This window comes from Bubalus kerabau, chromosome 1, assembly GCF_029407905.1.
Source record: "Bubalus kerabau isolate K-KA32 ecotype Philippines breed swamp buffalo chromosome 1, PCC_UOA_SB_1v2, whole genome shotgun sequence".
Taxonomy (NCBI): domain Eukaryota; kingdom Metazoa; phylum Chordata; class Mammalia; order Artiodactyla; family Bovidae; genus Bubalus; species Bubalus kerabau.
The window spans coordinates 37397796-37412561 of record NC_073624.1 but is presented as its reverse complement, the minus strand read 5'-3'; the positions used below and the strand labels follow the sequence as shown (position 1 = coordinate 37412561).

Below are 14766 nucleotides of genomic sequence, written 5' to 3'. Positions count from 1 at the left end.
TGGGTGAGGAAGATCCCCTGGAGAAGAAAATAGCAATCCACTCCAGAATTCTTGCCTGGAGAATTCCATGGACAGAGGAACCTGGCAGGCTCCAATCCATGCAATCACAGAGAGTTGGACTGAGCGACTAACACTACTAGTAATTTGGGCCAAAGCTTAGTGTCAAATTATTTTACACCTTGATTGGGTTAAAGTGATTTCCCCTCAATGTCGATGGCTGCCAGAGCTAAAGTAAATCCTCTGTGGACTGAGAAAACATTATACATAGCTTTATATTACCTCTGCAAAGTTCAATATATTATACTGATACTAGGCACTAAGTCAAACATAACAAGATACAGTTAAAACTTGACCCAAAGCTAAGATTAAAAATGAACACAAAAAACAGGCCTAGGTGATCCAGATATTATGATTATCTGATAGGGATTTTTAAATAACATTGACTAAAATAGTCAAGAAATTAAGTGGCAAGATAAACATTTTTAGCATAGAATTGGAAACTAAAATTAAAGAATCAATAGGAAATTCTAGAAATAAATCCAATAACAGAAATTACTATTTCAAAAGTATATGAGTTTAACAATATATTTGATGCAACAGAAGAGAGAATTATTGAACTGGAACATTCTCAGAAAAAAAATCCAGACTGAATTATAGAGAACAAAGAGATTTGGGAGAAAAAACAGAAAAAATAAAACCAAGCATAAGGACAAATTAGGCCAACATTTTAAAAAATCTAAATTCTTGCAATTGAAGTCACTAAGGAGAAGCGAGATTGAGGTAGAACAGTACTGGTGGAAGTACAGCAGAGAATTTGCCTTCCTATGGCATCTTTGGACTTCCTAGGTAGAGTTAGCAGTAAAGAACCTGTCTGCCAATGAAGGAGACATAATGAGATGCAGGTCCAATCCCTGGGTCAGGAAGATCTGGAGGAGGACATTACAACACACTCCAGTATTCTTGCCTGGAGAATCCCATGGACAGAGAAGCCTGGCGGGCCACAGTCCATAGCATTGCACAGTCAGGCATGACTAAAGCAACTTAGCATAGCATGGCATGGCATGGCATCTTTAGGGCTTCCCTGGTGGTCCAGTGGTAGAATCTGTCTTGCAATGCAGGGGACACAGGTTCAACCCTGGATCAGGAAGATCCTTTGGAGAAGGAAATAGCAACCCACTCTAGTATTCTTGCCTGAAAAATCCCATGGACAAAGATGGTGGGACAGAGGAATCCCATGGGCTACATCCATCCATGTCCACAAAGAGTTGGACACGACTTAGCAACCAAACACCAACAATGGCATCTGTACCTTGGTATCTGAAGCATTTTTTAAAGCTTTCTTTAAATATTTTATATAAAAATAATTCTTTTCCACAGATAAACATGCAGAACTAAGAAATCACACCATTTGCGTAGGGCACAAAATACACTATTTCTACATGGAATTTGTCCAACAGGATACAGTGCTCAGCAACAGCTTCCAAAGCATATTTATTTTTCTGTTCTTAAAGTGAGCTAAACACCCACTCTTCTGAATGCAGTTTGTAATCTTTGCATTTTATTTGCTAGTGCTCTTGGAGACATTAAAATAGCTGAGGTGAATGTCAAGGGTTTATTCGTGAAGCTCATTAACTCTTCCCGTGACAAAGAGCTGGAAATTGGAAATCATACTCTCCGACAAAATGTGGATGGACAAACAATCTCTCTCTACCGATTCCTTCCCGGTATCATAATGCAGGCCAATTCCACAGTAACCGTGAGTATAAGATATAAATAGATATATAGATATATATCTATATATCTATAGCTAGATATATAGATATATATATAGAATTGTACAGGAAACACTTCATTTCCTCAGTCAGACTGTGGCTTAAGCGCTGGTGGTTTCTTTGATCTCTCTGTTAACTGTGACTTTTGGGTTGTTGTTAGTTAATTGTGTCACTTTGTCCATCTCTGAAAATAAATTCTTATAATTAAATTTCTGTAGCTTTCTTCAATTTGGCGTACAATACTTTGTGTTTTTATGCTTTAACTATCAAAACGAAATATCTAAGTTCTTAAAACTAAGCAGCATAGTCTTTAAAAGAAAGGAAAGAGAAGGTTTCCTTAGGTGATACTAAAGAGCTCCTCCCTCTTTCTCAGGCATCCCTCTAAACCACATACACTAGCTTTGCAGTTATACAACTTGACATTACAGATTATTGTTGTTGTTCAGTCGTTAAGTCATGTCTGACTCTTTGCGGCCCCATGGACTACAGCACGCCAGGCCTCCCTGCCCCTCATCATTTCCTGGAGTTCGCCCAAGTGTGTGTCCATTGAATCAGTGATGCTGTCCAACCATCTCATTCTCTGCCAGCCCCTTCTCCTTTTGCCTTCAATCTTCCCCCAGCATCAGGGTCTTTTTCAATGAGTCAGCTCTTCGCATTACGAAGCCAAAGGATTGGAAATTCAGCTTCAGCATCAGTCTTTCCAATAAGTATTCAGGGTTGATTTCCCTTAGGATTGACTGGTTTGGATGTCGGTATATTTTAAAGACCTCTGGGACCTCCCTGGAGGTCTAGTCATTAGGACTTCACCTTCGGATGCAGGGGCTGCAGGTTCAATCCCTCATCGGGAAGCTAAGACCCCACATACCTTGCAGCCAAAAAACCAAAACATGAACCAGAAGCAACATTATGCCAAATTCAATAAAGACTTTTTAATCTTAAAAAAAAAACTCACCTGTTTAAAAGATGTGTTGCAATAACTCTTACAGTTATAAAACTACATTAAACTCCACTGGCAACTGTCATTAACAAAATCTTTTCTTACAGGTCTGGACAGCAGCATCTGAAGTAAAGCATCAGTCACCATCTGATTTTCTTTGGAAGGAACAAGACAGGTTTCAAACAGGCCCAAACTGTACCACAATCCTGTGCAAACCTAACGGTGAAGTCAGTGTCCAGTCCTTAATAATGGTTTTTAATAAGAACAGATAGCTCTGCTTGTGTCCTCCTTTCCCCTCTTAGCTCGCTCAATGAGTTTTTCATCTTTAAAAGCTTGGAAAGAACCGTCACTAACTGTCATAACATGTCAGGCAAATCAGTAGCAGCCTCTCTTGAGTGCCAAAGAGGTGCTTATAGTTTGGCAAAGATAATTTTAATATCCTGTATTTCTAGAAGTGACTTCAAGTTTCAGAATCAAGCATGGATTTTATTTATGGCATTTGGCCTTCTCCTGAAGAGAAGGATGAGAAAGGAAGGAACTACATGTGGGCTTTTTTCTATTAGTTTCTTCATTTCTCAATTGCTTGTCGAGATTCTTCTCTATTCCCAGGGCTGTGATAAGTGTGATAAATGTGGGGAATATAACACAGGTCAAGATTCCTACTCTCAGAGGACTATAGACTCTAACTTGTAGCGACTATATAATTTATTCGGGCTTCCCAGGTGGCGCTAGTGTAAACAATCTGCCTAACAATGCAGGAGACGCAAGAGACGCTAGGTCGATCCCTGGGTGGAGAAGATCTGCTGGAGGAGGAAATGGCAACCCACTCCCAGTATTCTTGCTTGGAAAATCCCATGGACACAGGAGCCTGGTGGGCTACAGTCCACTGGGTAGCAAGGAGTTGGTCATGACTGAGTGACTAAGCACACACACACACATTATACTTTATTCACTGTAAAATTAAGTCTCCTAGAAATAACTCCATGATTCAGGAGGGAAGGGACCTTTTTTTAAGGTCACATCTTATTGGAATTTCCACCCCATGGTAAAGCAATCAGCATTGTTTAATTCAAATAGAAAATATTTCTATTAAATACACTGAGGTGTGACATTGTCAATCGAAAAACCCTAATATAAGCACAAAATTCTCCCCCTTTTTTAAAAAAACAATTAATTCCTGTTCTCACCTCAGTGATACTGGATCTCACTATCTGCAGTTGGCAGACAAATTTTCCTTGAAATTAGACATGCTGAAAAACAGACAGATCCAAGCTTTCTTTGCGATCCTGGAATGGCTTTGTGTTGATATAACTTGTGTGTTGAAAATAATGTATATCTTGTGGGAAAAGTTACGGAGCCTGAAATCTGACTAAAACAATAGTAGACAATGACATAGTAGACAATGACATACATTAGAACAGGTCCTGAGTCTGGACTTGAAAAATACTCTTAAAAAAAAGTGTGGCAAAGAGAAGTTATATTGCTGTTCAGTCATATCGTTGTTCAGTCACTAAGTCATGTCTAACTCTAAAAATAGAAACCTAAATAAAGTATGACAGACTGCTTTTTGGTTCATCACTAACTTGCCAATGGTTAATATTCAATCAACTACAAGCCATATGGTGTAATATAAAGGTAGATTTAGTCCTGCTCTGTCATGAGTTTATGTAAGATTATGTAGCACAATCACTATGATTCTATGAGGCTACTGATTTTTAAACAAGGCTAGATTTTTTTCACCAACCACATTTTTGTCCTATATGATTTTTAGCCTCTACATTACATGCCAAAAATGTAATAGGCATCTCATATGACTGAATGCCTTGAATTTTCCCAATACATTGTTCTCAGAAAATATGGAGCAGCGAATTCCAGTGCTGTAGCAACTCATGAAGGGCTGTTTATATGTGCATTATCTCCTTTGGTTCTCAGATTAAGCATTTTACAAAGGAAGAAATTGGGGCTTGGAAAGTTAAATGGCTTTCTCAAGGTCACATGACTGGCAAAATGGCAAAAGTAAAATAAAACCAGACATTCCAACTCCAAAAATTTTTCTATTAGGCACTAAAAATAGCCCACAAGGTTCATATGGTCAACATTTCAGAAGTGAGATTAAAATTATATCATTTTATTTGATCACATTATCATTATCAGTAGATATTTTTAAGTCCCTTATAATACAGGAAGAAATTAAATATTGCTCTTAGCTAGGAAAGGCTTACAATCTAATTGAGAGAGATTTCACTCAAAAGATGATTAACATATTTTCCACAAAAATATCTATTTGAGCTGCAAAAGAGGAGAATCCCTAACTGATGACCTGAACCAAAAGTGGGGTTTCCTGCTGTGATCTATGAAATTAAATTTTTTTAAAAAATCTTTCATCTTTCTCTTTCTTTGCCTAGCTGAACTTGCCTTGTGTTGTCTTTACGTGTGTTTAACTTATCAAGGCAAACAGAGGGTTTTTCAAAGGATACAACATCAATCTAAGCCTCTATAATTTTATAAACTAAAAACAAAACACAAGAACAAGTAGATCGCTTGTGTATACTGCACTGCTTAACTTTCTCTGTTGAACAAAGACATAATTATCAGTCCCTACACAAGATTTTTCTGAATGATTTTTGCACATATATGTTGTATACATGCCACATATTCAGGAAACCAAAACAAACTGCCCACCTAGAATTCTAGCTTGGAGAACATGGTTTCCTCTTCATGTCTTTAGTTTTAACACCCATTTCCCATTTCAAATAATATATGTATATATTTATATATGTTTGTGTGTGTATATGCTAGTCACCTGGGATTTCTTTGGAAGGAATGATGCTAAAGCTGAAACTCCAGTACTTTGGCCACCTCATGCGAAGAGTTGACTCATTGGAAAGGACTCTGATGCTGGGAGGGATTGGGGGCAGGAGGAGAAGGGGACGACAGAGGATGAGATGGCTGGATGGCGTCACTGACTCGATGGACGTGAGTCTGAGTGAACTCTGGGATATGGTGATGGACAGGGAGGCCTGGCGTGCTGCGATTCATGGGGTCACAAACAGTCGGACACGACTGAGCGACTGAACTGAACTGAACTGAACTGATGCTAGTCACTCAGTTGTGTCTGACTCTTTGTGACCCCATATACTATAGCCCGCCAGGCTCCTCTGTTCATGGAATTCTCCAGGCAATAGTACTAGAGTGAGTAGCCATTCCATTCTCCAGAGGAGTTTCTCCAGGGGTCAAATCCAGGTTTGAAGATGAAACCCTGAATTGTAGGAAGATTCTTTACCATCTAAGGTGGATTCTTTACCATCTGAGCCACTAGGGAAGCCCATATTTATATTATCTAATATATATTTTATATTTATACTATATTTAACATATAATATATTTAATATTGTTGCTGTTTAGTCACTGGGTCGTGTCTGATGCTTTTACGACCCCATGGACTCTAGCCTTCCTGGCTCCTCTGTCCATGGGATTTTCCAGGCAAGAATACTAGAGTGGGTTGCCACTTCCTTTTCCAGGGGATCTTGCCAACCCAGGGACTGAACCTGTATCTCCTGCCTTGCAGATGGATTCTCTGCCACTGAGCCACGAGGGAAGCCCCATATTTAATATATTTATATTTAATATTTATATTATATTTACTCTATATAAATTAGTATATAAATATATAATATACAAATATATTAACTAATAAAATTTAACTTATTAATATAACTTTTTGCACAGTTCCTTTTAATTATGAAATTCAGTAGCTTAACTGAATCTCAAAATGCCATCATATAGCCACCACCTTCCCCATTTTATATATGAGGATATATTCCAAGGGAATAAGTGATAACCTGCCTGAGGAGATGCAGCTTGAAATTTTCAGAGTTGGAAACTAAGGCAGGATGTCTCACTATAGCCTCATTGTGTGTTTCACTAATCATTTCACAGTACATAAATGACATTACAGTTTGACTGAAATTTTATTGCAATGAGCGTGAAGTGAAGTGAAGTGAAAGTCATTCAGTCATGTCCGACTCTTTGCGACCCCATGTACTGTACAGTCCATGGAATTCTCCAGGCCAGAATACTGGAGTGGGTAGCCTTTCCCTTCTCCAGGGGATCTTCCCAACCCAGGGGATCGAACCCAGGTCTCCTGCATTTCAGGCAGATTCTTTACCAGCTGAGCCACAAGGGAAGCCCAAGAATACTGGAGTGGGTAGCCTATCCCTTCTCCAGAGGATCTTCCCAACCCAGGAATCAAAACAGGGTCTCCTGCATTGCAGGGAGATTCTTTACCAACTGAGCTATCTGGGAAGCCCACAATAAGCCTATGTCATTTTAAAAACCTAACTCTAATAGTATTTAATATTAATGAATCATTTTTATTAGGCTGTTGCCTGGTACACTCCCATTCACTGGAAGCAAGCGTGGGAGAAATTAGAGACTGACATCGAATTTGACAGATGCTCAATAATAAGTGCAACCCCTCCAAGGCACGTGTTTCATTGGCCAGCAGTTGTAACTATGAGTAAAGAAAAACAAGATCAGTGTAAGCGAGATTCCTCAAAATGCCAGGTGGAACAAGTTCAAGCTTTTCTTAAGAGGTAAAAGTTGCTCTTTTTTTCCATCTCATTTTTGGCTGTGCTGGGTCATTGTTGCTGCACAGGCTTTTCTCTAGTTGTGGAGAGCGGGGGCTACTCTCTAGCGGTGGTAGGCAGGCTTCTCATCGTGGTGGCTGCTCTTGTTGCAGAGCACGGGCTAGGGCATGTGGGCCTCAGGAGTTGCAGCACATGGGCTCAGTATTTGCTGCCCCCAGGCTCGAGAGCACAGGCTCAACAGTTGTGGCACACGGGCTTAGTTGCTCCTTGGCATGTGAGATCTTGCCAGATCAGGGATCACATCCATGTCTCCCGGATTGGGAGGCAGATTCATTACCACTGAGCCACCACGGAAGTCCGCTTGATTTTTTTTTTTTAATTGAGTCCTTCCCACAATTAATAAGGGTTGAAAAGGTGGGAATGACTGGGTGACAATGTGATGAACAGATAAATTGATAAAGACAAAAAAAAAACTTCTATTTTGAATTTTTTGAATAGGACCATAAAAACCATAATAGCTTTTATGTTTTGAAACACGATAACACAGAGCAAGCAGAGATACACTCATGAGAAAATAAAGGCTGGCAATTTCCACAAGTTGATATTAAGACCCCCTCTGGTTGTTTCATTTCATAACAGCCCTGCTGTTAGAGGTAAGGCCAAGGAGCAGTGCAGAGAGGAAGTCATCACCATGCCTTTCATAGTGCTTAGGTGGAGGAAGATTTGCATCATCTAGAACTTTCATCTTGGATCAAGAGCTGGCTGTGGCTGAAAGTACAGAATTTATGTTATTTATTTATATGTAGTCAAATGCTTCTGATGTAATAACAGTGATGCCCACAAGACTGGAAAAGCCATGCTGTCTGATCTTGGAACATGCTTTCACTCTAATGGAGCCTTCATTATTCACATCACTGGATGAAGTGGCTTTTGAGTTCAATTTGGGCTCAATTTTTCTTTTACAGAGAAAAAGAAATCCCACCAACCCTTTTCCCCACTCGTAGCCCATGGTGCCGCAGTCCTAATGTCCCTGCACACCCCTACTGTGCACTGACCAAAGCTCACAACACCTCCGTGGCTGAACACAGCTTAAGCAGACAGCCCAGGTCAACCCAGACGGATCCAGTCCAGGTAGGTCAAAGGGATACTATTCCAGTGGAGGGTAAGTGATGTATGTGTGTGTGTAGAACTAGTAAAAACGTGGTTAAGTAGTAAAAGTGTTAAAAATTATTCATATCCTCAAGAATAGATGGCCTCTAAAGTCAGTACCATGAGCTTGTTGACTTATGTCCATTCGGGTTTTCCATGCAATGGCGTGGAAAACCCCAAACAAACTTTTAGCCAACCTAGTACTCCTGCTCTAGCATAGTGTCTGAGTTACTGTTGTTGCTGTTCAGTTGCTAAGTCGTGTTCGACTCTTCGAGACCTTATGGACTGCAGCATGCCAGGCTTCCCTCTGCTTCACCATCTCCAGCAATTTGCTCAGATTCATGTCCAATGAGTGGGTAATGCTATCTAACCACCTCATCCTCTGCTGGCCCCTTCTCCTTTGGCCTTCAGTCTTTCCCAGCATCAGGGACTTTTCCATTGAGTTGGCTCTTGGCATCAGGTGTCTGAATGCATCATCAAAAGAACATCATGAACGACAAGAGGACATAGGATTCTTTAAGTGTTGTTGAAAGTATATTTTGTTTCTCATTAGACAGGATAAATGGGACCTATAAGTTAAGCTGTGCTAAAAAAAAAATCCATTTTTTCTGAACACATTCTAATATGAATCCCAAATTCTTACTCTTCTTTCAACCAGAAGTTTCTTATATAAGTCCTTTAAGTAACGCTTTTAGAGTTGGTGTTATTAGCCCAGGATCTGTTCATGGACTTCAGGAAGTCCACGAATCTGTTAAACTTGGAGGAAAAAAAAAAAGTAAACCTATGTGATGTTTTCTGGCAAGAAAGTTCACAAGGTTCACCAGGGGCTCCCAAATAATTAATAACTGATTAGATATGGTGCCAGATCCTAAGCTTTCATATAGTAGTGAAATCCTGGAGAAGTTAAAATTATTTATAAACATATTTAGCAGAAAGATGCTTTTTTAAGTGAAATCTTGGGCAGAATCCCAATATATGAAATGGATGAAAACAGACCCATCCAAGTTGAAGAAAAGTGATTCCCACTACCCACTACAGCTATCTTCTTCTTTTATTTACTCATTTATATTAATTTTGGCTGTGCTGGGTCTTAGCTGCCATGCACAGGCTTTCTCTAGTTTCAGTGAATGGGGGCAACTCTCTAATTGTTGTGCTCGGGCTTCTCATTGCAATGGCTTCTCTTGTTGCAGAACTCAGGCTCTAGGGTGCTTGGGCTCAGTAGTTGTGGTGCATGGGCTTAGTTGCCCTGTGGCATGTCGGATCTTCCTGGACCAGGGATCGAACCCATGTCCCCTGCATTGGCAGGTGGATTCTTATCCTCTGCACCACCAGGAAGTCCCATCCATTTTCTTCTCTCCTTCTTCCCTGTGACCTCTGAGGCACTTATTTGGAATCACAGGATTCTGTACACTTAGTATGAAAACCACCATGCTAGTATGCTAACGCATGCTAGAAATAGCACCCCCCAAAATAATGCCTTTTAGAAGTGGAATGATGGAAATTCTGTAAATTCCTAAATATATTCCATTTCATAAAATTAAGTATCCTATGTCTTTGTGCCTGAGTTGCTTCATCTATAAAGTATGAGACTTGGATATGAAATTTAAAAAGCTTTTTCAGCAATAAGTTATATGTGTGTATATATATATACATTTAATATACATATATATTTTATAGATACACATTTTTAGGACTTTATGACTTAGACTTGAGATTTTAAGAAGTATCTTCATGTTTTTCTCCAATTATTGATAGCCTTCACTTATTCTCAACAACTTGTTTACCAAAGAAATTTGACTTCAAATTTTCTTGATACACCTTTCTATAGTGATGGCAACTTACATTGATTATTCAGTAAATTTTTTGTTCAACATAAATTGCACTGTATTTGTATATTATAAAGTGATAATTTTAAAAATTTATTTATATTTTTTACTGTGCTGGGTCTTTGTTGCTGTACTGGGGTGTTTTCTAGTTGTGGCCAGTGGAGGCTACGTTTTGTTGCAGTGTGAGGTCTTCTCGTTGTGTGGCTTCTCTCACTGCAGTGGCTTCTCTTGTTGCAGAGTATGGACTTTAGGGTGCATAGGCTCAACAGTTGCAGCTCACAGGCCCTAGAGCACAGGCTCAGTAGTTGTGGCTTACAGACTTAGTTGCTCTGCAACATGTGGGATCTTTCCAGATCAGGGTTCAAACCTGTGTCCCCTGCACTGGCAGGTGGATTCTTAACCACTGGACCACCAGGGAAGTCCCATGTAACGATAATTTTAAAAGACAATTGCTTTAATGTTTTCAGCGCGTCTGTTCATTACATACCTTTAAAATTTTCTATTCATTAAATTTTCGCTATTAACAGATATACATCAGAATTTTAAGAGGTTTTCTTTGACTTCAGTTGAGAAAATTGCAAATACATTAATTCATAAAATATATTGTATAATTGAAATATTTTAATTTACATAAACAACACTAAATACGGCACATGACATATAGTAATTGTTTAATGCATGTTGATGAAGGACAGAGTAGGTGACACTGAAGGTTTTTAAAGACAAATCTTTTAGAGTTTTATCTGCATTTTAAAAGAGAATTTTATTTATTTTATTTATTTTTTTTGTATGCGAGACAGCAAAAGAAAGAATTTTAGAAGCAGTGTTGAAAATGAAGTGGAGTGGAAAATATTCCAAAATCTAGGAGGAAAGAAGGAAGGAAGGAAAGAATAGAGGAGGAAAAATAAGGAAAAGAAGAACAAAGCAGGTTTGAAAAAGAGACGGGACAAGAGTTGTAATTTGAGTCCCAAAAGGACAGGAGAGTAAGTTTGAGGCAAGAGTTATAATTAAAGAAATAATGACAAACGTCTCAAAAACTGATGAAAGACATCAAGCCACAGAATTACGAAAAATAAATTCTAAGCAGCACAAATTCAAAGGTAGCTCTATATTATAATAAAACTTTACAAACCAAATACTGGAAATCTGAAGACTAGGGAATGATATCTTCAGTGTGCTAATGTGCTAAAAGAACTCCTGCCCTAACATAGAAAGATACATGTGAGTGCACGGCTGCGTCACTCTGCTGTGTGCCTCAAACTGTCATAGCATTATTAATCACTATACTCCAATATAAAATAAAAAGCTAAAAAACTTTTAAAAGAACTATTATCCTAGAGTTCTATACCAATTAAAAATCAACTTCAAAATATGAGATGAAACAAAGACATTCTCAGGCCAACAGAAACAGAGAATTCATCAACCACAGACCACATTAAGAAAATACTTCAGCTGGAAAGAGAATGATCCTAGAAGGATGCACAGAGATGCTGGAAGAAGTGAAAAAAATACAGAGTCAAAACATGGTTCAACATAAATGCATATTCACTGCACAGAATTATACTAAGATTGCCTTGTGGGGGTAAAATAGAGAATTTAAATACGTGACAGCTGTGTTAGTTTCCCAAGGCTACCGTACAAAGTACTACAAACTCGGCGGCTTAAAACACATCTATTCTCTCACCGTTCTCGAGACTAGCAGTCTGAAATCAGGTTTTCAGCAGGGTCACGCTATTTCTGCAGGCCTTAGGGGATTATCTTCCTTGCCTCTTCCTACCTTCTGATGGTTGCCAGCATTCCTTGGTGTTCCTTGTCTCATGGATTGCATCACTCTAACCTCTGCCTCCATCTTTCCACAATCTGTGCATCTGTATCCATATTTTCTTCTTCTTATAAGGACATCAGTCATTGAATTAGGGCCCACTCTAATCTACTAGAAATTCTTCTTAACTTGATTACATCTGCAAAGACTCAATTTTCAAATTAAGTTACATTCACGACTTCAGTCAAGAGGTTAGGACATATACATATACATATACATATACATATACATATACATTTGGAGGGATACTACTTAACCCAAATAACAACATCAATAGCACAAAAATTAGGAGTGGAGAAAATGGAGTTAAAGTACTCCAAACGTCATGATTTGTTCAGTAAGTTGTAAAAATATCCATTTATATTAGACTTTAGTAAACCAATTATGCATGTTGGAATTTTGCATAAACACTAAAAGAATAGTATATGAAATGTTGTGTTTCTGGCATGATGTATGCCATACTTTCATTATCATTCAGTTCAAAATATATCCTAATTTTCAGTGTGATTATCTTTGATATGTGGGTTATTTGGGGATTATATCATAAAGTTTATTTTAAGAATGCAAAGTTGATTCAAACTTTGAAAATTAATTAACAAAATAAAAAATAAAATTATATACTTTCTTTTATGTCTACAAAATTCCTATCATACTAAATGGTAAAGTAATTGAAGTTTTCCCCTTGAGATCCAGCTCAAGGTAAGAATTTTCATTATTACAATTCCCACTCAGCATTGTACTGGAAGTCTGAGTGCAATAAGACAAGAAAAATAAATTAACAAATATCCCATAATTCATCAGTTTTAGTCCCAGGAATCATATATGCCTAACAAATAGACACATATGTGGACCAAATGACAAAGACGATAATAATCACAGCAACTCTTTTTGTAATAGGCAAAAATTAGGAGCAATACTTGGAGATCAAACCAGTCAATCCTAAAGGAAATCAGTCATGAATATTCATTGGAATGACTGATGCTGAAGCTGAAACTCCCATACTTTGGCCACCTGATGCAAAGAACTGGCTCATTAGAAAAGACCCTGATGCTAGGAAAGATTGAAGGTGGGAGGAGAAGGGGACGACAGAGGATGAGTTGGTTGGATGGCATCACTGACTCAATGGACATGAGTTTGAGTAAACTCCGGGAGTTGGTGATGGACAGAGAAGCTTGGTGTGCTGCAGTCCATGGGGTCACAAAGAATTGGACACGACTGAGTGACTGAACTGAACTGAGAAGCAATACAGTTGTTCATTAAGAATATCATGGATTAATTATGATATATTAATACAATCCCATCAGCAATGAAAATGAACTACTGTTATATGCAATAATACCAATGAATTATATAAGCATGATATTGAACAAAAGATGCCAGTCTGAAAGGAACATGCAAAATATGATTTCATTTATATAAAATTCAAAAACATGAAAATTAAACCATGGTGTTAAAGGTCATAATAACATTATCTCTGGAAGAAAAAAGGAAATAGTACTTGACACTTAAACAAAACTGCTTCTAGAATACTAACAATGTTCTGATTCTTGATCTGAGTGGTGTTTACATGAATCACTGCTTTTATCATGCTGTGCAGTTACGACTTGTGAACTTCTCTGCAAGTAAGTTATCCTTAAATAAAAGTTTATTTTTAGAAGCTTGATAACCAAAAACGGCATATTAGAAAGGAAAGGAAGCATAGTTACAGTAATGAACCCTGACAGCTTATATCTTGTCTAGGAAGGAGAAAGAAAACCTAAAATTATAGATCATTTATTAATATTCAAAGTAATATTCACTTTGAATAATAATAATATGAGGCACATTTAGTGTAAGAGAAAAATAGTCTTACCTGAAACATATCTAAGCATATCAGTATATTGCAATGTATTAGTCTTACGATGGTTCATCAGAGCTCAGTTATTTCCGGAAACACTCATGGCAAAGATGGCTAATTACTGCCCCTAAACTATTGTTCCTTTAGACACAAGACCCATAGGTCCAGGGAAACCTAAACTCATGGCCACCAAGAATAAAGCCTGTTTTTCTCAGTCTCTGCAGCTAGGCAGGACAATGTGTCTACATTCTGTAGGACGGAACATGAACAGAAGTTGTGTACACAGCATCTGGATCATGGCCTTGGACAGTGCGTTCCTCCGTGTCACCTCTGTACCATGATTACAGAGTGGAGCTGCCATAGTTCAACCTAGGGATGAAGCCATGTGTTGAGGATGCAAACGCCATCCTGAACGCCTGTTGGCACATCTCCAGACTAAGTGAGAGAGAAACCATCTTGTGTAGGCCATTATGATGTCTGAACCTGATGGCCCACATGGGGTCACTACCTTTTAGTTTTACTTAATAGACTATTGGCCAGAAAGAAAGCAAAGCAAAATTCTCAGCTAGATAACACATTTTAAGATAATTAGGTAAATTTGAATATAGAATGATTAGATTTGACAAATCTTTGTTCTTTCCTTAGCTGTGTTTATTGTGTTGCAGTCATATTGATTGTTCTTAGATCAAATACAGAATCTTTGCTTGATTCCTAGTGGTTTGGTGTGACATAAGCATGGATAGATAATGCAAATGTGCCAAACTATTAATTATTGAATCTGGGTGACAGGTATACAGATGTGCTTGTGTTATTCCTTCATATTTCCTGCATGTT

The 14766-nt window shown here is 38.2% G+C and overlaps 1 protein-coding gene across 1 annotated transcript in view; it reads left to right on the top strand.

Annotated features, from left to right (window-relative positions):
* LMNTD1 (lamin tail domain containing 1) overlaps nucleotides 1–14766 on the top strand; it is a 56419-nt gene that overhangs the window by 29094 nt on the left and 12559 nt on the right. The window contains exons 5-8 of the mRNA XM_055566311.1: nucleotides 1570–1756; nucleotides 2817–2936; nucleotides 7090–7304; nucleotides 8264–8429. Coding sequence (XP_055422286.1) covers nucleotides 1570–1756; nucleotides 2817–2936; nucleotides 7090–7304; nucleotides 8264–8429 — 688 coding nt within the window. The remainder of the gene's footprint in view (nucleotides 1–1569; nucleotides 1757–2816; nucleotides 2937–7089; nucleotides 7305–8263; nucleotides 8430–14766) is intronic.